The sequence below is a fragment of the Natrix helvetica genome (assembly GCF_964273705.1).
Source record: "Natrix helvetica genome assembly, chromosome: 1".
In the NCBI taxonomy this organism is placed as follows: Eukaryota; Metazoa; Chordata; class Lepidosauria; order Squamata; family Natricidae; genus Natrix; species Natrix helvetica.
Window position 1 is genome coordinate 374,520,549 of NC_138548.1, and position 23,119 is coordinate 374,543,667.

The window sequence follows — 23,119 nt, forward strand, 5'->3', positions numbered from 1 at the left end:
CTGTGCAGAAGCTTTAAAACACAGGTAAGGAGCTTGGGCGGGTGGGTGGGCCCTCCGGAGCACCGTACCAGAACAGTATCCGGTGCTCCGGGCTGGCTCCGGTATGCCCGTACCGGGGCGTACCGCCTGCAACCCACCACTGCTGCAGTGGTTCACTTAACAAAGGTGGTGAGAAAAGTCATAAAATGGGACCAACACTCACTTAACAAATGTCTCACTTAGCGGCTTAAATCTGGGGTGCTCAAGTATGGTCGTAAGTCGAGGGCTACCTGTACTTGGGAGGATTCCAGTGTGGATGCTCACCCTGGAAATTGGCCCGAGAAGTCCCCGGCATCTCTTGGCTGAGCCTGGAAGCAGCTGGGCAGAGACACTTCTGGGGAGGGGGTCCTTGGGCCACTCTCCTCGGGGTTCCACCCGGGGGTGAAATGCTACCAGTTCGTCTGAACGGGTAGGAAAAAAAATGCTTTAAAAGGTAAAAAAATGGTTCCGACAATTAGCTGCTTTTGCATTGTCTGTGAGTCAGTTGTGTAGCTTTTGGGTTATCTTTGTGTAAAGTGTGGTAGTTGGTTTTTGAGCTCTCTGTGACTGTGAGGTTGCTGCATTGTTGCTCGCCCGGTCATATGACCACCAAGCCACGCCCACAGAACCAGTAGGGAAAATTTTGGGATTTCACCACTGCCTGGACCCCAGTTTGACCCCACATGTCCACTGCTTGGAGGGCCAGCAGCATAGGACCTGCTTGGAGTTTCACACTGGAGCGGGGAGGAGTGCCACTTCTGGAAGATTTTTCTGTTGGGGAGGAGGGGAGCTGGACTGGAGGAAGACTCAAGCCAAGAATGGGGGTGGGGGAGGGAAGGAGGTGGGGAAGGGCAGAGTTCTCAACACTCTACTTTCACTTTCACTCCTTGCTCAGAAAAAGAAACGGGAGTTGGTTATTCACCAAAGGCTCAGTGAAGCCGGAGGGGTGAAGCTGCACGAAGAGAAGAATGGGAAAGGGGAAAGCCAGCCTGGGATGGCACCTCAACCCTCCACCCCCCACCCCAACCTTCCTTCCCTGCTTCTCTTCCCCTCCGAAGGGTCCCTGTGCATGTTTGGAAAGGTTGGCACTTAACGCTGAGGACCTGCAACGGTTCAAACCACAAAGGGCCACAAAGTGTGTCTCTGTTTTTATGTCTTGTCCAGATTCATTTCCACCCCTAGTATAACTGGTGGATTTCTTTCTTTCCTCTTTCTTCTTCCTTCCTTTTTCTTTCTCTTTTCTTCCTTCCTTCCTTTCCTCTTTCTTCTTCTTTCCTTCCTTTCTTTTTTCCCTTCCTTTCTTCCTCCTTCCTTCCTCTTCCTTCTTCCTTCCTTCCTCTTTCTTTTTTCCTTCCTTCCTTCCTTCCTTTCCTCTTTCTTCTTCCTTCCTTCTTTCCTTTCTTTTTTCCCTTCCTTTCTTCCTCCTTCCTTCCTCTTTCTTCTTCCTTCCTTCCTCTTTCTTTTTTCCTTCCTTCCTTTCTTCTTCCTTCCTCTTTCTTTTTCTTTTTCCTTCCTTCCTTCCTCTCTTCTTTTTCTTTCCTTTCTTCCTCTTTCTTTCTTTTCTATTTCTTTCCTTCCTTCCTCTTCCTTCCTTCCTTCCTCTTTCTTTTTTCCTTTTTTCCTTCCTTTCTTCTTCCTTCTTTCCTCTTTCCTCTTTCTTCTTCCTTCCTTCTTCCTTCCTTCCTTCCTCTTTCTTTCTTTGCCTTCATTCGTTCTTCCATTCTTTCTTTCTTCCCTTTCTCCCTCCCGCTACCCACCCCCTCTTTCTTCCCTTTCTTTCCCTCCGATTTCAAGACATACAGAAGGACGCCGGAGCCTGTGGGATGGGCTGGCATTTAACGTTGAGGATTAGCAACGGTTCAAACCACAAAACCCCCGTTTGGTTTCGTTTTGTCTTGTCTGGATTCATTTCCGCCTTTGGCGCGGAGTTCAGTTGGTGGGCTAGCAGCGTCAGAAGCCAGCAAAAGGTGAAGACAAGAAGCGGGAAGGGCTGGCAGGTGAGAAAGGAAAGGATTTCATTTTTAATCGATTTAGAGAACGCCCGACTCCAATCCACTTATATTTATCCAGGCAATCGGCCGCCTTTCGCGGATGTTAGAGACAATCCCCACTATCCCCGAACCACAGGGGGAAAGGCGATTGTAGTCCCGCGCAAAGAGCTGGGTTGGAATCAGATCACCCACGCGTGAAGGGGGCAGGAGGGTCTTCCTCTCGGGGCACCCGGAGGATTGAGCTGACCCGCTCCGTAACAAACAAGGGAAATTCCCACGATGCCTCGCCCTCTATCTCGTCGTTTGTATCTCCCATCTCCTCCCTCTTATGACTGCAGGACTGTAACTTTGTTGCTTGTATTCTTACGATTTATATTGATGTTGATTGTTTCCTCATTGCTTATTTGTACCTTATGACGATCATTAATTGCTTCACCTTATGATTCTTGACGAATGTATCTTGTCTTTTTATATACACTGAGAGTATAAGCACCAAAGACGAATTCCTTGTGTGTCCAATCACACTTGGGCAATCAAGAATTCTTTTCTATCTATATTCTATCTAAGGGGCGGAGTCCTCCTCTCTACGCTCGGGGCTTGGCAGATTTTTGATCCGGGGCCTCTACGGGTATCCCTTCCTTCTTTCCAAAGGGAGCTGACCCCACCCCCACTTTCACTTTCCAGGGCTCAGCCGCCTACGGCGCACTTTATAGACTTTCTCCTTGGCCGCAGCCTCGTCCCGATCCAGCTGATGCGAACTGCACTTCGGCGTCTGGTTCCGGATGGGGCTCCCGGTAGCCCGGTTGGGGCTTCTGTTCGCGGTGGCCGTTCTATTGCTGCGGGGAGGATGCACGGGTGAGTGGCCAGAGGCGGCGCCGCGGCGGGACTAAGGAGATCTGAGGCGACGTAGTTTTCCCGTGGCAGCGAGTTCCAGAGGCGTCGTCTGGTTGGGTGGCTAGGTTCCATCCCATCCTGTCTGTGTGGAATAAGTACATGTTGTTAAACTCGTTATAGGCTTTTGACGTGGTTTTATACCTCCTGGGATAGAACTGAAGAGTTACTAGAGGGCATCTAGTCCATCCTCTCTTTGGACCATCCCTGCAAGATGTCTTTCCTGATATACCTCCATAGGTAGCAAAAATTTTAGAGCACAGACTCTCCAAACCTGTCAACTTTAAGACTTGTAGACTTCAACTCCCAGAATTCCTTAGCTGGCTCTGCTGGTTGGAGAATTCTGGGAGTTCAAGTCCACAAGTCTTAAAGTTGCCAATTTTGGAGAGCCTTGTTTTAGAGCACAGGTAGTTCTTGACATATGATCACAATAGAGCCCAGAATGTATGTTGTTAAGTGAGAAATTTGTTTTATGACTTTTCTCACCACAGTCGTTAAGTGAACCACCACAGTCGTTCAGCTAGTAACATGATGGCTAAGTGAATCTGGCTTCCCCATTGACTTTGCTTGTCAGAAAGTCGCCAAATGGGTGCTGCAACTGTTATAAATAAGAGTTAGGGGCCAAGCATCAGAATTTTGATCATGCTGCAACTGTTGTAAGTGTGGAAAAAAGGTAATAAAAGATATTTTTCAGTGCGTTGTAACTGAACGATCACTAAATAGCAACAGCACTTAGACTTATATACCACTTCACAGTGCTTTCCAGCCCTAGAAGGGGCTGTTTACAGTCAGCTGATTATCTGGGTCCTCATTTTACTGACCTCAGAAGGATGGAAGACTGAGTCAGCCTTGAGCAAGTCAGAATTGAACTGCTAGCAGTTGGCAGGGTTAGCCTGCAATGTTGCATTCTAAACACTGCACCACCACCACCATCTCTCTCTCTCTCTCTCTCTCTCTCTCTCTCTCTCTCTCTCTCTCTTGCCAGCCAGCCAGTCATCTATCTAGCCATCTATCCTCAATCTAACCTAACCTAACCTAACCTAACCTAACCTAACCTAACCTAACCTAACCTAACCTAACCTAACCTAACCTAACCTAATCTAATCTAATCTAATCTAATCTAATCTAATCTATAGCAATAGCACTTATATACTGCTTCACAGTGCTTTACAGCCCTCTCTAAGTGGTTTACAGAGTCAGCCTATTGCCTCCAACAATCTAGGTCCTCTTTTTACCCACCTTGGAAGGATGGAAGGCTGACTCAACCTTGAGCCAGTCAGAATTGAACTGCTAGCAGTTGGCATGGTTAGCCTGCAATACTGCATTCTAACCACTGTGCACCATGGCTATCTATCTATCTATCTATCTATCTATCTATCTATCTATCTATCTATCTATCTATCTATCTATCTATCTATCTATCATCTACCTACCTACCTACCTACCTACCTTCCTACCTACCTATTTATCTATCTCTATAGCAATAGCACTTATATACCGCTTCACAGTGCTTTACAGCCCTAAGTGCTCTAAGCGGTTTACAGAGTCAGCCTATTTCCCCCAACAATCTGGGTCCTCATTTTACCGACAACAGAAGGATGAAAGGCTGAGTCAACCTTGAGCTGGTCAGATTTGAACTGCTAGCAGTCAGCAGAAGTAGCCTGCAGTACTGCCTTCTAACCACTATGCCACCACAGCTCTCGTAATTCAAGTGTTGCAAGTTGAGGATTAGCTGTATTGAGGCCTTCTCTAAAAAGGGGCCTGGTTCCAAATATAAAAGGGTAAGGGGTTTATGTTGCCTTTGGGCACCCCTCTCCTAAATTTCCTCCCCCCCCCGTACTCTTTTCAGGCCCCCATTCTTTGCGCATTTTCTACACTCTGGTCATGGCCTCCAGCCAGGATGTGCCACACTATAAGGTGGTGGCATATGTGGACGACCAGCTAGCTGCCCGTTTTGATTCCCCCACAAGAAGAATGTTACCCCAAATGTCCTGGCTTCATAAAATGGAGGAAGACTCCCATTTCTGGGATTTGACATCACGGAGAGTGAGCACCACGGAGCGGCGATTCAAAACTGACCTCGCCATCTTGCACAGCTATCACAACTCCAGCAGAGGTAAGACATTGGGCGGGGAGGGCGGGGAAGCATGGATTTTGGCCATCGGAGAGAGGACCATTCCTCTTTAGGAAGAATCTGAACCAGTTAGGAAATGGTAGCAAAGAAAATGGAAGAGATGGTATCAAGGGTTAGAAGCACAAGGTGGAAGTTGGAATACGGAAAAATTAGGTTAGGTGGACTTGGAAAGAGATATTGTAGATGCCTCGGTGTATTCGAATGAATCTGATGGTCAAAAAGAACTCTACAACGCTAGCACTGCTTAAATAGTATGCATGTTATTTGTTTTTCACATTGGTTTCCATGGTAAGTGAAATGCCAGGACAATCACACTGTATTCAATATATTTACCGTGTTTCCCTGAAAATAAGACAAGGTCTTATTTTCTTTTGACCCACAAAGTATGGCTTGGGCCTTATTATCAGGGGAGGGCTTATTGTTTTGGGGTTGCCGGGTGGCTGCTCTCTTGTGAGCGGGCTCCCAAAGAGCCGGGCACAGCCTCAGGGACAAACAGCTGTATTGCGCTGTTGCAGCAGCACAACACAGCAGACATGAAGCGAACACACTCACGAGCAGCCACTCACGCAACCTCCCTTTCCAGGGGTATCGCCAAGCTGCGTGAGCGCCTGTTCGCCGCCGCCCGGCTCCCGCAGCTTGGAGCCTTCAAAATGCCAGTGAATGGCACTCTGCACGGCTGGAGAGGGGGAGTTGCGTGAGCAGCTGTTCCGCTCCTGCTCGCGCACCTCCCAGCCTCATGATGCCCTGGCCCAGCTCTCCCTGCAGAGCCAGAGCACCTCCGCTGCCACCGCCTGCCACCCCCCTCCCAGCATGGCTTTTTTTGGCAGCTTTCAAACTGAGTTTTCTGGCAGTGGCCGCTCTGGGCGTACGCTCTATGGTTGTACACTCTGGGAGTACACTGTGCTGGCAGCTGGCCCACAACCATAAAGCGTATGCCCAAAGAGTCCACTGCCGGAAGACTCAGTTTGGAAGCCGCTGAAAAAGCCATGCTGGGATGGCGACGGCGGCAGTGAAGGTGCCCTTGCTCTGCAGGGAGAACTGGGCCAGGGCATCGTGAGGCTGGGAGGCGTGCGAGCGGGAGCGGAACAACTGCTCGTGCAGACCCCCCTCTCACTGGCATTTTGAAGGCGCCAAGCCGCGGGAGCTGGGCAGTGGCGAACAGACGCTCATGCGACTTGGCGATACCCCTAGGTCAATGAATAGCACTGTGCCCGGCTGGAAAGGGGGTTTGCTGGGTGGCTGCTCGTGAGTGGTTTCTTCATGGCTGTGACAGCACAACACAGCCATTCGCCCCTGAGGCTGTGCCTGCTCTTTGGGAGCATGCTCACAAAAGAGCAGCCGCCCGGCAACCCCCCTCTCTAGCTGGACACAGTGCCACTCACCAATCTAGTGATATCCCAAAGGCGCCAAGCAACGTGATCACCTTTGCCCCCCCCCCCCAATTCCCGCAGCTTTGCACTTTTGGGAGACCGCTAGGGTGGTGAGCGCTCTGCCTGGCCAGAAGGGGGGGGTTGTCCAGGGGGTTTATTTTCAGGGGGGGCTTATATTTTTGCCCACCCAAAAAATGTGCCATGGCCTTATTATCAGGACATGTCATATTTTCAGGGAAACACGGTATATGTAAATAATAATAAAAAAAAATTTAAAGAGGAAATGCTGAGGGGAACCGACAGATCAGGAAATTTTCATGGACCTGAATTACAGCTGAATATTTACACAGTCACATTAGTCTAGTTTTTCATTGTTATTTTTCCTCCTAAAAGATTTCAAATAGATTTTCAGTTGAATTGACTAGCTTAGATACTATATTAAAAGTGGAAAAATTTCTAATGAAAAAAAAAAGAATAGGGATTCTCCTGGGAGTGCTATACTTCTGCTCTGTGCCCATTTTTGGTTACTGCCTGAAGGTATGCTAATATTCTGGGAGGAGAGAAGAGTTAGAATTAATACACCCATAGAGGCGCAGGCCTTTATGGAAAAAAATAAATTACTCCTAGAAAAACCAGAAGACACTTCAGTAGAGGTACAAGACACGGGAGGGGCCGGAGCACTGCCAGCTGGGGGAGATGGGTAGACATCAAGAAAGCTCAGATCACACAAATAAGCAAGAAAATCTACGTGATATAAACTGACCGAAATTACCAATTGAATTTACCACACTGACTATATGCTATTATGTAATATTTGAATTCTATGCAAATGTATATTATGAGTTTGGAGGGGGGGGTGCACCTACCGCATTTCGCAGCTGCCAAAATTTGTAACCTTTCCCTTACCTTTTCTCTATGTAAAACATTAAAAAACCAATAAAAAACTTTCTTTAAAAAAAAAAAAGTGGAAAAAATTCTAATGAAAAAAAAAGAATAGAGATTCTCCTGGGAGTACTATACTTCTGCTCTGTGCCCATTTTTCTCGGCAGGGTTTCACAGCTGGCAGCGGGTGATTGGCTGCGATCTGAGCAAAGATGGCCGCAAGAGCGGGATTTACCAGTATGGCTATGATGGGGAGGACTTCATCAGCTTGGATCAGAAGACCCTCACCTGGACGGCGGTTGATGTCCGCGCTCAGGTGACCAAGAGGAGGTGGGAAGCCGAGCCTTTCATCGCCCGGAGCCGGAATAACTTTTTGGAGCAGGAATGTATCCAGCTGCTTCAGAAGTGCATGGTGTATGGAAAGGAATCCCTGTTGAGGAAGGGTGAGGAAGGAAGGAGGGAGCCAAGGGTGGAAGATGTTGCAGGAGAGCACTGGATCTGTGCTGCAAGGCCTTCATGCCACACAAGTACTGTATTTTTGTAGTATAAGACGCACCAGAGTATATGATGCACTAAGATTTTGAAGAGGCAAATTTAAAAAAAAAAGTTTTTGCACTTTGCAGATTCCCCAAAATGGCCTGGTTTTTTTTTTTTTTTTTTGCAAAAACTGACCCGTTTTTTGTCAAAAAAAGGGCATGTATAGCCTTTAGGAGGCTTATAGAGTGCTCCTGGGGGCTGGGGGGGGGGGCAAAAACGGCCCATTTTTCACTCACTTGTGCCCTTCCCAGGTCCCAGGAGCACTCTGGAAGCCTCCTAAAGGCAATGCACAGCCATTTTGGTGAAGGGAGCGGGGTTTCGGGAGGCCAAAAATGCTGTATTCAGCGTATAAGATGCACCCAAATTTTTATCCTCTGTTTTGAGGGTAAATGGTGCATCTTATACTCCGAAAATTTAATTTAACAAAATTAAATTAACAGTAACCGATTTGGAAAGGAACTTGGAGGTCATCTAGTCCAACCCCTGCTCATGCAGGAGACCTATACTAGGGATTCGAACTGCCGACCTTTCTGATCGATAAGCTCATCAAAAGTACACCTGTTGCCTGGGTGAAACCTGGCTTCATAGCAGTAACTGTGAGAGGGGTCTTGGAGTCTTAGTGGACAACCAGCTAAATATGAGCTAACAGTGTGCAGCGGCAGCCAAAAAAGCCCATGCAATCCTAAATTGCATTAAAAGAAGGGATACAACGGTTTACAGAGTCAGCCTATTGCCCCCAACAATCTGGGTCCTCACTTTACCCACCTCAGAAAGATGGAAGGCTGAATCCACCTTGAGCCTGATGAAATTTGAACTGCCAAATTACAGACAGCCAGCAGTCAGCAAAAGTAGCCTGCCGTACTGCACTCTAACCACTGCATCACCCTGGCTCATTCAACCCATCAACCCACGGAACAGAAGTTGCTTCGGAAGTTCTGGGAGCTTCATCACTGGAAGCTTTCAAGAAGGGACTGGACTGCCATTTGTCAGAAATGGTGTAGGGTCTCCTGCTTGGGTGGGGGTTGGAAGGGATGATGTACAAGGCCCTTTCTGACTCTGTTAATCTTAAGTCTTAACAATTTCCAGTGTTGTGTTCTTTATAGAGGCTCCAGTGGTGAAGGTAACTCGCAGTGTCCAGTACAACAGTATGGAGACCCTCATCTGCCGAGTCTATGGCTTTTATCCCAAAGAGATGGATGCCACCTGGAGGAAGGATGGGATGGTCTGGGAGCAGGACACCTTCCGGGGGGGTGTTCTTCCAAACTCAGATGGGACCTACCATGCCTGGCTGAGCATCGAGGTTGACCCAAAGGAGAGGGACCGCTATCGGTGTTATGTGGACCACGTTGGACTGCCGGAGCCTCTGATCTTGGCCTGGGTGGAGCCTGGTGAGAGAAAGGGGGAGAGGGGGAAGCAGATGAACATGAGCAAAGGTATCCCTGAAACCTCACATAGTTGTGATCATACAACCTAATGAACCAGGTGATGGAGTGAACACTCGTTTACTGGGTTTCCCCCAATGCATTGACCATGAATTTGATCAAAGGTTGGATTCACTCAACATGCCAGGCCCTAAAGAGACCTAACCTAAGTTTAGATGAACCCTTGAACTAGTCCAGTGTGTTTGGCAACTCAGTTGTTGTTAGTTGCGAAGCTGTTTCCGACCCATTGCAACCCCATGGACAACGTTCCTCCAGGACTTCCTGTGTTTTATCATCCCCCGGAGTCCATTTAAACTCACACCTACTGCTTCGGTGACTCCATCCAGCCACTTCATTCTCTGCCATTCCCTTCTTCTTTTGCCTTTCCAGCATGAGGCTCTTCCCCTGTGAGTCCTTCCTTCTCATTAGGTGGCCAAAACACTTGAGTTTCATCTTCAGGATCTGGCCTCCTAAAGAGCAGTCAGGGTTGATCTCCTCTACAACTGACCGTTGCATCACCTTGCAGTCCAAGGGACTCGCAGGAGTCTTCTCCAGCACCATAGTGGGTGGAAATCAGAGCCGGTGGGTAAATTATGGCCTTCTGAAAGAGGAGAAAAATGTTAAGGGTGGTTGTGTAAAGTTTGGCTCCTATGGGATGCCAGAAGAAAGAAGGTGTGTAGATGTGTAGGGGAGAAGAGGTTATGGTATGGAAAAATCAGGTATATTTTTTTATTGCGTGTCAAAATCCTAGCGTTGGAAGTCGCCCTTGAGGTCATCCAGTCCACCCTTGCTCAGTACAAGCATCCAAGTTAAAGCATCTCAGAAAAATGGCTATTTCACTCCTCCTCCAACAAATCAATTATCACCCTGGATCAGAGGTTCTGTCCCAGGTATTAGGAATATTTTAGAGCAGGGGTCCCCAATTCCTGGCCTGCAGTCCAGTACCAGGCTGTGGCTTGTTCGGAACCGAGCACAGAAGTAATTGTTGTGGCCTGCTCGTGGCCAGTGGAGCTGGCAGCAGATTAGGACAGTGAGGAGGTTGGGGAGGAACATGGGCAAGTCCTGGAATCTGGGGAAGGTTCTGATGAGGGCTCTGTGTCGGAGGCAGAGAAGGCACCAGGGTCATATGCCAGTTATCAGCTGCCTTCAGAGTCAGACATCAGTGAGGCAGATGAGCAGCTGGAGCCTGTTCCCAGTGTGTGCATGCGTAGAGTTGCCAGAAGAAGGGAACAGCTAAAGAGCAGGGGTCGACTTGGGAGTAAGACCAGACAATGAATGGCCCCTTCCAGAGGAAATAACAGAGGAGCGAAAGGGGAGTGGAGTTTGCAGGAGACAATTAGTTCGCTAATTGGTTAGTGACTCTCAGATACTCCTTGCCAGGTTCTGCAGATATGGGCCTGTCAACTCTCCAAGCCAGATAAAGTCTGTGACCGTAAATCCCCCTTTGAAAGACTTTTATAGCTGTGAATGAGCAGAATTCACTGTAAATTAATAAAAGGGGTTTTTGCCGGGTGAAGGAGTTTGCTTCATGCTCTTGGGAAGCCTCGGTCAGAACAGTAGTGGGTGAGCACAGATGCATGCACAGCTTTGTTTGGGAAAGTAGCGGGCACATATGCCCACCACACATATAAGTGGAGCTGCATGCCCATGTTCACCTGCCACTCATGTAGAACTACCGCCTCTCCCACCACCACTGATCCACAAAGCGAGAAAGTTTGGGACCAACTGTTTTAGAGCGCCATGGCGTAGTTATCTATTGTCTTCGCTGCCCTTTGGCTAAGACAGGGAAATTAGAGGGAAGAAAAAGCTCAAGGATGCCTCTAGTCATTTTATCCTTTTTCTAACACAGCATTTGTGCCCGACATGGGGCTTGTGGCCGGAGTCGTTGGGGTTGTGGTGGCCATAATCTTCATTGCTGTTGGAGTGACTGTCTACGTCAGTAAGTATCTCTTGGGCAGGCACAAGGTGCGTCATTCACAAAACATGTGGGAGGTGCTGCCAACCTCCACATCCCCAAACCTGGTATTTCCCACAAGCTTCCTGATCAGGCTCCCTCTGAACCCAGCCTCCAAACATCCTCAAGATCCAGGAGACGTGGTCTACATAAATACCCTAAAGTAGTGTTTCTCAACCTGGTCAATTTGAAGATATGTGGACTTCAACTTCAGTTCTGGGAGTTGAAGTCTGCACGTCTTCAAATTGACCCGGTTGAGAAACACTGCTCCACGCTATAATGTTGAGCTTGGTTTGCTTTTGGAGACCTGGTCTACACCATATGCTATGTTATATCCCAAGGTTGTGTTTGTCGACCTTGGCAGTTTGAAGATTGATGAACTTTAATTCTAGAATCCCCTAGTCAACCTCAGTGCCCCTGAACCTGGGGTTTCCCACAAGCTTCCTTGAACACAACCTACAAATCTCCTGAAAATCCTGGAGAATGGATCCATATGATACCCTAAGCTCTATATAAAGCCTTAGTAAGACCACACCTAGAATACTGCATGCAGTGATGGTCACTGGAAGTTGTGGGAGCTTCATCACTGGAAGAATTGCCCTCTGTCAGAAATGGTGTAGGGTCTCCTGCTTGGGCAAGGGGTTGGACTAGATGACCTACAACGTCCCTTCCAACTCTGTTAATCGAATCTGAAACCTTGGCATTTGAAGATGCACGGACATCTGGCTGGGGAATTCTGGGAGTTGAAGTCCATGCGCCTTCAAGCCACCAAGGCTCCAAAACACCGCCTGAAGCAATAATATTTAGGCTGATTTGCTTTTGAGGATGTTGATTGAATCCTTGGTTTGGGATCTGGAAGCTCCTCTGCCTAACTGGTAGCAGCACTGAGCTGAAATTGGCAGACTCCAAAAAAGAAGCCAGAGCTGGGCTTGTTTAGTGCTGGGATGGGAGACCACTAAGAAATCCAGGGGCTATAAGCTGAACTCAGGAAGTCCAAGAATTAATCAACATGGATCCTGCTTAGCTTCTTTAAACCTGCCAAACTTAGCGAATGACATGCTCACACCCCTTTTTTTTGGGGAGGGGGCATTCCCATCTTCCAGGACGATTTTCCGACTTCCCAGTCCAGGACTAGGAAGTTTCCGATTCTGCGGGAATGAAGCTCTGAATTTGTACCAAAGGCCGAGGGGAAAATAAGGGATCTCTAAGTGTCTTTGACTTCTTGATTCTGTTTTGCAGAAAAATGGGGCAGAAACACGTACAGGACAGCGTCGGGTGAGTGGTCTTGAAATGTAATTTTGGTACAGGTTGCCTTAGAGACGGATCCCGATGAGCCCAAATGAAAATGTGGCAGATTTACAGTTTCCCTGCAATGAGAAACACAGGTAGTCCTCAACCTATGACCACAATTGAGCCCAAATGTTATGTTGCTAAGTGTGAAATTTGCTAAGTGCCCCATTTTTACCACATTTCTTGCCACAGTTCTTAAGTGAAATCACTGCAGTTGTTAGTACGATTAAGCCCAAAATTTCTGTTGCTAAGCAAGGCAGTTGTTAAGTGAGTTTTGCCCCATGTTATCCCTTTTCTTAGCGCAGTTGTTAAGTGAATCACTGCAGTTGTTAAAGTTAGTAACAAGGTTGTTAAGTGAACCTGGCTTCCCCATTGACTTTGCTTGTCAGAAGGTCACAAAAGAGAATCACACGACCCCGGGACACACAACCGTCATAAATGTGAGCCAGTTGTCAAGCATCCAAATGCAAATCGCGTGATGTTGGGGATTCTGCAATGGTCATAAGTGTGAAAAATAGTCATAATAACCTATCCCTGTGTACACTGAGAGCTTCTGCGCTGGAGACAAATTCCTTGTGTGTCTAATCACACTTGGCCAATAAAGAATTCTAATTCTAAGAAGTCATTGTTTTCAGTGCTGTTGTTTACTCTGAACGGTCACTAAATGAAATGTTGTAAGTCAAGGACCACCTGTGTAGGATCCTGCTACATACAGGTAGTCTTCAACTTACAATCCTTCACTTAGTGACCGTTAGAAGTTACGACAGCATCGAAAAATGTGACATTACCATTTTTCACATTTAAAGCCGTTGTAGCATCTCCATGTCTGTATGATCAAAATTTAGACATTGTCTTGTATTTATGACGGTTGCTTTGTCCTGGGGTCATGTGATCCTCTTTGGCGACCTTCTGACAAGCAAAGTCAATGGGGAAGCCAGATTCACTTAACAACCATATTACTAACTTAACAACTGCAATGATTCACTTAATAACTGTGCTAAGAAAAGTTGTAAAATGGGATAAAACTCACTTAACAACTGTCTTGCTTAGCAACAGAAATTTAGGGCTTAATCATGGTTGTAAGTGGAGCATTGCCTGTAGAAGTAAGTTTGTATAAATCCATAAATCCACTGATTGATTATTTAGAATTTCTAAACTGCCCAGTATTTAAATCTCTCTGGGCAGTTCACAATAAAACACACAAACAAAAATTGAGTAAAATATGTAGAGGCTGTAGCAAGAAGTTGTGGCCATCAGCCAACCACAATATATTTTATTAAATTTTTGTCAGCCTTGATCCAGAAACAAAGCTCTAGACCAGTGATGGTGAACCTATGGCACGCGTGCCACAGGTGGCACACGGAGCCATTTGTCACGGCACACAAGGCACTGCCCTGTCAGCTGGCCAGCATGCATGCGCGCGCTGGCCAGCTGAGTTCATCCTTTTTAAAGCCATTTTTCGCCCTCCCCAGGCTCCAGAGGCTTTATAGGAGCCTGGGGAGGGCGAAAAGAGCCTCCCCCGCCCTTCTGGAGGCCCTCATGAGCTTCCCTGAAGCCTCCGGAGCCCAAAAAACCAGCCCTACGGCAAACCGGAAGTTCAGAAACAGACTTCTGGTTTGCTTGGAGGTTCGTTTTGACTGCTCTGGAGGCTTCAGGGAAGCCTCCTGAAGGTCCCTGAAGCCTCCAGAGGGCTTTTGGGGGGGGTGGGGGGGGGCTGTTTTCGCCCTCCCCAGGCTCCTATAAAGCCTCTGGAGCCTGGGGAGGGTGAAAAAAGCATGCAAAAAATGGGGGGTCGCACCTGTAGTGTGTGCATGCGCACTGGGGTGTGTGTCACGCATTGCATTATGGGTGTGGCATGCCCGCACAAGATCCCCCTGCGCTCCCCCCACTTATGGCACGCGAGCCAAAAAAGGTTCGCCATTGCTGCTCTAGACATTAGAATAATAGCAATAAATGAAACTAATTGTTAGCTGGGCATAATGAGCTGGGCATTGGCTTTTTTAAAAATGATGTCCATCACATTCATGCCAAACAGATTTTGGAAAAGCCCTATTCTGGGTCAGGGATCTCTAAACTTGGCAACTTGAAGTCTTGTGGGCTTCAACTCCCAGAATTCCCTAGACTTGAAGTTGAGAGTTGAAGTGAGAGTTGAAGTCCATAAGTCTTAAATGTTGCCAAATTTGGAGATCTCTGTTCTATATAGCGAGAGCAAGAGCACTTAGGCTTATGTACTGCTTTCACAGTGTTTTACATCCCTCTCTAAGTGGTTTACAGAGTCAGCCTGTTGCCCCCAACAATCTGGGTCCTCATTTTACCCACCTTGGAAGGACGGAAGGCTGAGTCAACTTTGAGCCTGGTGAGATTTGATCTGCCAAACTGCTGGCAGCTGGCAATTCAGCAGAAGTAGCCTGCGGTACTGCACCCTAACCACTGCGCTACCATGGCTCTTAAGCTGTATGATGATGGGAGATGACAGATAGCAAGAGGAAACTCTTTTTTATGTTTTAAAAAAAAGTGTACACATGGGAGATGGCCAGGAGTTTGTGTTTCATGTTTGTGATCTATTGTTTGACTAAAAGGGACATGCTATTTTCCTCCAAATTTGTTTTTTCTCATTTCTTTGTTACAGCCAGCATTCCGGATTTTGAAAGTCCTCCAGTGGTAAGTAGGAGATGCAGGTGTGTAGGTTCACATCTCTTTCATCAGGGGCAATACGTATGTATGTATGTATGTATGTATGTATGTATGTATGTATGTATGTATATATATGTGTGTGTGTGTGTGTGTGTGTGTGTGTGTGTGTGTTGTATTTGTGCTGATAAATAAATAAAGGGAGACTAGTATAGATCTATTTCAAGCTATTTAGCTCTCATCAGCTAGCCATACCCTTACTGGGATTTGGGCATACCAGGGGTTGTAACACAAATACATATACATATACATAAACATACACACACACACACACACACACACACACACACAGAGCTTTGCAAGAAAAAAGATCTATTTATTTATTTAAAAAAATTATATAGTGGCCCATGTTAAGTAATTAAGCTCCCCGTTTATAAACTAAACAGCTATCTGTATATGGTAATGCGTATCAACACCAACTCTCTTTTTAGCTACGTCTGCAACACTCTGGGCCCATAATCAGTGTTAAGTAATTAAGCTCCCTGTTAGAAGAGCCAATATGCAGAGAAGCATAATGAGAGTGACATGGAATAACACCCACAAACCAGCATACAGAGACACTGGATAGTATAAAAATATAGTAGTTTACTGTGTAGAAATATAGAGGGATTCAGAGTCCGGTTAACAGTCCAAGTCATACACAGTTCAGTAATTCAGTTATCAAAAATAGTCAACACACAAAGTATAGCTAAACAGTAGCAAGCCACAATACCTCAAAGTACACCGACCAGCTTCTAACAAAACAGAGAGCTAACAGCCATTCTGGCTCCCTCTTATGGCTGCTTGAGGTAACAAGCCAATTACATTTCTCTAACATTTAAAGTGACAATAACATTTGTAACAATCATAGCTTATATACATTGTCAAGCCAAGCCTAGGGTTACATGCCTAACAGCCCATCTCACTGAAAAAGACCCTGGTGGTACTTATATTCTTTTCTTTGTTCAAAATGGCCAACTCTGCTAGCTCCATCAATTTTTGTAGCCATTCATCCGGGGGGGGGGGGAGATCAAAATGTCTTTCCATTTTTGTACATAAAGTAATCTTACTGCCATCAGGATCACAGTTCCAATGAGAAGCGACCTTGTAGATCATCTAGTCCAACCCCCTGCTCAAGCAGGAGATCCTATACCATTTCTGACAAATGGCTGTTCAGTCTCTTCTTGAAAGCCTCCAGTAATTTTATCTTTCTATTCACTTTAAGAATTTTCTGCAGTAGAATGTGAATCCTAGATTCTCGTTATTATTTAAGTGGATTGCATCATGCCATGGTTCTTCATTGTTTGAATTCTTTCCTTTTTCCCCCCCAGAATTGAATTGTATATGGCTTAGAATCACCTGCACTTAAAGCAGCCCATACATCTAGGTAAAAGATAGATGGACAAAGGATTGACTGATTCAACCAACTCTGGGAATTTACTAGTCTACTAGCTGCAAGGACTGTTAGATGATTTGACATCAGACATACACTGTTTTCCCCTCTTCTTCCTGTCATGAAGCCCGCTTGGCAGATAAAACCAGAGCAAAGGAGAACTCCACACAGGACTTGGAGTTGAATCACTTGGTGCTCCTGAAGGAGTGGTGTGGTGGCCTAGAGGTGGCGCTCTCGCCTCACAATCAGGAGACTGTGAGTTTGATTGTTGGTAGAGACTGATATTTCTCTCTTTGGGCACAATCTATATATATATAAAAGGCACTCCCTCACCATGAAATCTCCAGAACTGTAAAGCCTACAAACTTGAAATTTGGCACATATGTTCCTCTTGTCGTCTATGTGCCCACTAAGAAAGGATTTTTTGAAATGACCATCAGATCATTAGTATTTCTTACAGTATTAAGTAACATGCTCTGATGCTAAGGAGTTCTACTCCCCCTCCCCACCTGAAAAGAACTCTGTTCCAACTGCCAGTTGCCTTATAATTAACATGCTCTGATGCTAAGGAGTTCAACTCCCCCTCCCTACCTGAAAAGAACTCTGTTCCAACTGCCAGTTGTCTTATAATTAATATGCTCTGATGCTAAGGAGTTCAGCTCCCCCTCCCTACCTGAAAAGAACTCTGTTCCAACTGTCAATTGCCTTATATTAACATGCTCTGATGCTAAGGTGTTAGACATTCTACTCCCCCTCCCCACGTGAAAAGAAGTCTGACATTCCATTACCTCAGTTCAAACTGGCAGATGTTCCACTCCTTCACTCAGGAGCAGTCTGGGGATCCTTACAGTACTAAATGTCAGTACCTCACCAAAATGCCTACGCCTTCCACCTATGAAACTGTTTGTGGACTCAAGGCGGTGGGAGCGATATTCTCTTATGTGTTTCAATCACTAGTGAGAATATACCCGATGCAAAACTCCACATTGGCGACCGGAAGGGCATCTGGCTAGTAAACACTCAGTTCCAATCAGTTGCCTCGACTCCACCCCGCAAGGGATTATGGTGTCTTTAAACAACGAACAACAACAACTTGCTGCTCCTGAAGGATGTGATGTGTAGCTCAAAAAATGCTAATATTGGTCTAGCCATCAGGAAGAGTTCAAGCTGTTTACACTATTTTTTTTAATCAAAGGAAGGCTTTATAATTGAAATAATTTCTTTTTATATAACTTCTTTTATTAAAGAAATGTTTGATAGGATTAAAATAACACATAGAATTTACAATAAAATGCTTCAGGCAGCTTCACTTGCTGCATTTCTAAAACAGCTACATCAAAAGCTATTCCCAATCATTTCTAAGTAAACCTGGAAAAAGTCATGGCTACATTCATATATCAAATCATCTTGCGAAAAGAACATTCTTGGGCTTCGGGCATTTTGTAGGGTCTAAAAAACATGTTTGGGTCACTGGATGGTAGCAAGGCCTATGCACTGAATTGACCTGGATGGTAGCAAGGCCTATGCAATGGCTGTTGTTCAAAATATATTGTGACTATTACAATTAGGGGGTGGGGGGCAAAAATGAGCAAAAAACAGCCTGTTTCTCACAAAAACAGGCCGATGTTTTGTCAAAAAAAGGGCATGAATAGCCTTTAGGAGACTTGTAGAGTGCTCCTGGGCACTGGGGGAGGCAAAAAGAAGCAAAAAACGGCCCGTTTTTCGCTCATTTTTGCCCTCCCCAGCCCTCAGGAGCACTCTGGAAGCCTCCTAAAGGCTCTGCACAGCCATTTTTGCAAAGGGGGCAGGGATTCGGGAGGCCAAAAATGCTGTATTCAGTGTATAAGATGCACCCAGATTTTCAGCCTCTTTTTTTGAGGGAAAAAGGTGCGTCTTATACTCCGAAAAATACAGTACTCCCAAACTTTTTTTTTTAAATGGTCCTGTGATAATTGCCAGTACAAGTCTCTGCCATTGTTCTTGGCAGGATTTCAGAAGTGGTTTGCTGGGATCACCTGCTTCCTAGGGCTGAGAGCAAAGGACTGGCTCACAGTCACCTAGCTGGCTTTGTGGCAAAGGTGAAATTCAAATTTGGAGCCTCCCAGTTTCTAGCTTGGACCGTGAACACTATTTCACATTAGCTCCCTGAACTTAGGACCACAATTGAGCCCAAAATCTCTATTATTGCCGTATTTTCGGAGTATAAGACACACCTTTTTCCCTCAAAAAAGAGGCTGAAAATCTGGGTGCGTCTTATACACTGAATACAGCATTTTTGGCCTCCCGAAACCCTGCCCCCTTCACCAAATGGCCATGCAGAGCCTTTAGGAGGCTTTCAGAGAGCTCCTAGGGGCTGGGGAGGGCAGAAATGAGTGTAAAACGGTCCGTTTTTTGCTCAATTTTGCCCCCCCCAGCCCCCAGGAGTACTCTATATAAGCCTCCTAAAGGCTATGCATGCAGGGTTTTTTGACAAAACACAGGCCTGTTTTTGTAAAAAACCAGGGCATTTTTTTGCTCGCTCCCCCCCCCCCCCGAGCACTCTGCAAACCCCCTAAAGGCTATTCATGCCTCTTTTTTTGGGGAAAAAACGGGCCCGTGTTCACGAAAAATGGGCCTTTTGTGGGAGGTTTGCAGAGTACAAAAACTTTTTTTAAAAAAAAATGCCTCTTCAAACCTTGGTGCGTCTTATACTCCGGTGCATCTTATACTCCGAAAAATATGGTAAGTTAGTTTTGCCCCATTTTACGACCTTTCTTGCCTCTGTTGTTAAGTGAATCACGGCAGTTGATGAGTTAGGAAATCGGTGGTAGGTGAACCTGGCTTCCCTCTTGACTATGCTTGACAGAAGGTCGCCAAAGGGGATCGCGTGATGTTGGGACTTTGCAACTGTCATTAATATGAACCAGTTGCCAAGCATCTGAATTTTGATCAGGAAACTACGAGTCTTGTGTGAAAAATGATCGTAAGTCCCTTTCCCACCCCCTCCACTGCTGTTGTAACTTTGAACGGTCACTAAACAAATTGTTGTAAGTCAAGGATCACTTGAACTAACCAAACCAGTAATAAAAACAGAACACTGAATTTTTAAAATGAATAATAAGGGTGGGAGAGGGATGGTTCCACTCTAGGCAGAATGCTGTTTTGATCCTGGGTTAAACCAATAGTCGAAAGTTATTACTCTCTGAAGCATTAACTAAATTGCAGCTAACATTCTGCATTCAGATGAATCGGTTTTCCTATAATCTCAATTCACACTGTGAATCAGTACACTGAATAGCCAAGTGGAATGATTTATCACATATACACACACATAGCAAATTTAGCCAACAAACAGATGAGGGCACTGGGATTTTTATCAAATTAGTTAAACGTGTCACAGAATGTAAGAGTGGAGGGGATTTAGAGGTCATCTAGCCCACACGACTCCCTGATATTTGTACAAATATCACTACTATGTTTGGTCAACGTGCCCCCTAATCTGATGCTCCTCAGATAAATTGGGATTAGAGTTCCTAACCAGCATCATTCTAGGATTGGGTAAATTAACCGAATCTATTATTTATATTTTTGTATTTTTATGTTATTTTAAATTAGCTACTCTTTTTTTTACAGTATTCTGCTTTAAAGGCTTGTGTGCTTGTATAAAGTTGTTCGTAAATCTAATATATATCTGACTTGTCTTTATATCATTGGCATCAGCATTCATTGACAAAGAAAGTGTCATTATTTGTAAAAGGCCCAGAGTCATTTAGTGAGATGGGTGGTGTATAAATGTGATGAATGAATAAATAAATCAGGAACTGTGAGTTGTGATTTAGGGCTACGCTATATTGGAGTGGATGGGAAATAGAAATGATAGGGATAGGGACAGGGATAGAATGGGATAGAATTAGAATTATTGGAGTTAGAATTAGAAGAATAGAATAGAGAATAGAATAGAATAAAATGGAATGAGGATAGGGATAGAATAGAATAGAACAGGGCTCACCACCTTTTGGACCTCAGGGACCACTAAATTCATAATTTTAAACCCTGCGGACCACTGATATGATCTCCCTAATGACCAGCTGGGTGGGCGTGGCCAACTCGATGTCACTCGCGTCAAGGGGTGCCTCGCCAGCCTCTACTCACCCTCCCCTCCCAGCCACTCCTCCCCTGCCCACCTGGGCTCCTTAGGGCCCCAACAGGAAGCAGTTGTGGGAGCTAAGCAGCCACCACGAGAAAGAGTTGGCAAAACAGCTCAGTTCAAATTGGATCTGGCCAAGAAGGAGGCTCAGCAGAAGCACCTCACTGAGGACTATGAGCATAGGCTTTCCAAGCAGAGGGAAGACCTGCAGGAGTGCAAGGCCAGGTACCGGCACCTGGAGGCTCAGTGGGCTGAGATGGCCAACCAGTTCCAGGCCATTATGCAGTCCCACTGGAACGAGGCCCTCCGGCTCTTTGCCACCAGTGGCACTTCCCTCCAGCCTCGCACTAAGAGGCTGAAGCAGACACCGTTGGAATTTCTCCCCCCTTTAACCCACACAGAAAGTCCCAGAAAGGGGGAGACTCTCTGCAGCAACGCAAGCGTTCATGGCATGTAGCTGGCCCAGGGGCCGTAGTTTGAGCACCCCTGATTTAGTGCTATATAAAAAATGCAAATAATTTTTCTGTGGACCACCAAAATTTTCTCCCGGACCCCCAGTGATCCACAGACCACCAGTGGGTGACCGCCGGCTTAGCGGGTGTCTAGAGAGGGGAGTTTTGTGCTGTTCTTACATTATCTGCATCTCTTTCAGGACTTCCCACCTTCCCGCTTCACTGAACCAAAGTTTTAAACTAGCATAATTGCAAAATGTACCAGACGTATTTCAAATGCGCTGACTTGTCTTGCTTTTTTCTGCAAAGTATGTACTTATATGAATATATTTAGAGTAGGGAGAATGAGATGGTGAGAATTGAGGAATTGAAAGTAACAAGTACTGTATCTGAGAACTTCAAATGTACATGGATGTGTGTAGAGATGATTTGTCAGTAAGACTGAACAAGGAAGGAAGTTGTGAAATGCGTGCAGCAAAGTATCAAAAGAATGTCTTGGGAAGAGTTCGTGAAAAACCGGCCGTTTTTGGGAGGTCTGCAGAGTGCAAACCTTTTTTTTTTAAATGCCTCTTCAAAATCTTGGTGCGTCTTATACTCTGGTGCATCTTTTACTAGGAAAAATACGGTATAAGTGGACCTTCCGGTTCCGGCTGCTGATCACGACAGGCAAGCTTTGCTCGCCCCGTGCTCTTCTGATGGGCTCCCCACTATCTGGGGGGCACAGGACGCCCTGGAGGGGCTCCTGCCGAAGGGGCGGCGTAGCGGGGGATCTCCTGAGCCAGCGGCGGCCGGAGGGGCCCTGCATCGCCCTAGGCACCGGGAGGCATGATGGGGAGGTGCTGCGGCGTCTTCGTGAGGAGGCAGCTGGAAGAACGCAAGATTTGAAGGACGCTGTTGCTGTGTGGTGAGGTGGAAACTTTCCCCCATTCCCTTGCTCGATCGAAAAGGAAAAAAAATTGCCAGCCGTTTTTAGAGTTACTTTCAACTTGGCTCGGAGAAGCGTGACTGGAGAGAGGGGGATTCCCCCCCCCTCAGACAGGTGGCTTTAAAAGGTTTTGCTCTCTGCCCTAGAGGAGGAGGAGAGGAGAGAGCCATGCAACGAAATCACGCTCATAACAAAGGCAGATTTGGGACTGCAATTCTGTAAATGAGGTGATGATCTGAAAACTTTCAAAACTTTGAAAACTTTTCTTTATGCCTTCTGATTCCGAAGCTGGCAGGGCAAGATGGCACACTTCCGTCCTCTTCACAGACACTGAAATCTGACTCCACCCATAGGAGCTTCAGGCATTTTGTCTTTGTCTCCGCGACACTCAGATAAATCTCTTGTTGTTATTGGACTCCGCTTGGAACAAAGGACTTTATTACTTTATTGCCAGAAGCTGAAACCAGAAAAAGTTCTCTTCTGCTTGGACTCCTTGCCTCGTAATCTCTCTTGGCGGTTTTCCTCTCTAATTGTTTCCTCTCTGTATTGACTTTGTACTTTTCCTGCTCACTATAATGCCACCTAAAAGATCACCCCCGGGGAAGCCGGGCTTTGCTGTCTCTGCCCCGACATCTTCAGCGTCCAGTCCCAGTGGACAACAGACCTTAACTTCTTTGTTGCAGCCAAAGCCTTCTGAGATGGACTTTCAGCAGATGTTTCAACAAATCTTAAAGGGACAGGAGGACTTAAAAAGTCAACTAAAGGAGATGAATGAGCAGCTTAAAGAGAACCAAGACCGGGCGATTAAAAATTCACAGAGATTGGATCTTTTGGAGGAGGGGACGGCTGAGATGAAGGGGGAGGTAAAAGGGGTGCAGAAGGGGAACCAAGAGCTTGAGAACCACCAGATAAAAACAGAATTTGAAAGAATGTCCTTTTTCCTTAGGTTTCAAAATGTGGTTGAGGCGGATGATGAAGATCTAAGGGACATCATGACAAACCTTTTGGTTGAATTTATCCAAAAAGAAAAACAACAGATGGGGTGGGACTTGGACCTGGTTTATA

At 46.1% G+C, this 23,119-nt stretch overlaps 1 protein-coding gene across 2 annotated transcripts; it reads left to right on the forward strand.

Moving 5' to 3' along the window:
* Positions 1 to 1,871: 1,871 nt before the first annotated feature.
* On the forward strand, positions 1,872 to 17,563 carry LOC309383797 (major histocompatibility complex class I-related gene protein-like). Of its 2 annotated transcripts, none has more exons than XM_081936708.1 (9): positions 1,872 to 2,015; positions 2,742 to 2,864; positions 4,750 to 5,016; positions 7,454 to 7,729; positions 8,927 to 9,211; positions 11,094 to 11,183; positions 12,438 to 12,473; positions 15,118 to 15,149; positions 16,490 to 17,563. In XM_081936708.1, the coding sequence occupies exons 2-9, from the start codon at positions 2,792 to 2,794 to the stop codon at positions 16,493 to 16,495; spliced, it is 1,065 nt and encodes a 354-aa protein (XP_081792834.1). In that variant the 5' UTR covers positions 1,872 to 2,015; positions 2,742 to 2,791; the 3' UTR covers positions 16,496 to 17,563. The 2 variants fall into 2 exon arrangements, with proteins under 2 accessions (XP_081792834.1, XP_081792833.1); XM_081936707.1 differs by having other exon boundaries at positions 16,679 to 17,563.
* Positions 17,564 to 23,119: the final 5,556 nt, after the last annotated feature.

What these genes read in the sequence shown, in the direction of transcription:
- LOC309383797 (XM_081936707.1), top strand. Translation starts at nt 2,792, where the DNA reads ATGGGGCTCCCGGTAGCCCGGTTGGGGCTTCTGTTCGCGGTGGCCGTT. An exon ending in CTTGGCCTGGGTGGAGCCTG is followed by an intron (nt 9,212 to 11,093) that starts GTGAGAGAAAGG and finishes TTTCTAACACAG; the next exon opens with CATTTGTGCCCGACATGGGG. An exon ending in TGGAGTGACTGTCTACGTCA is followed by an intron (nt 11,184 to 12,437) that starts GTAAGTATCTCT and finishes TCTGTTTTGCAG; the next exon opens with AAAAATGGGGCAGAAACACG.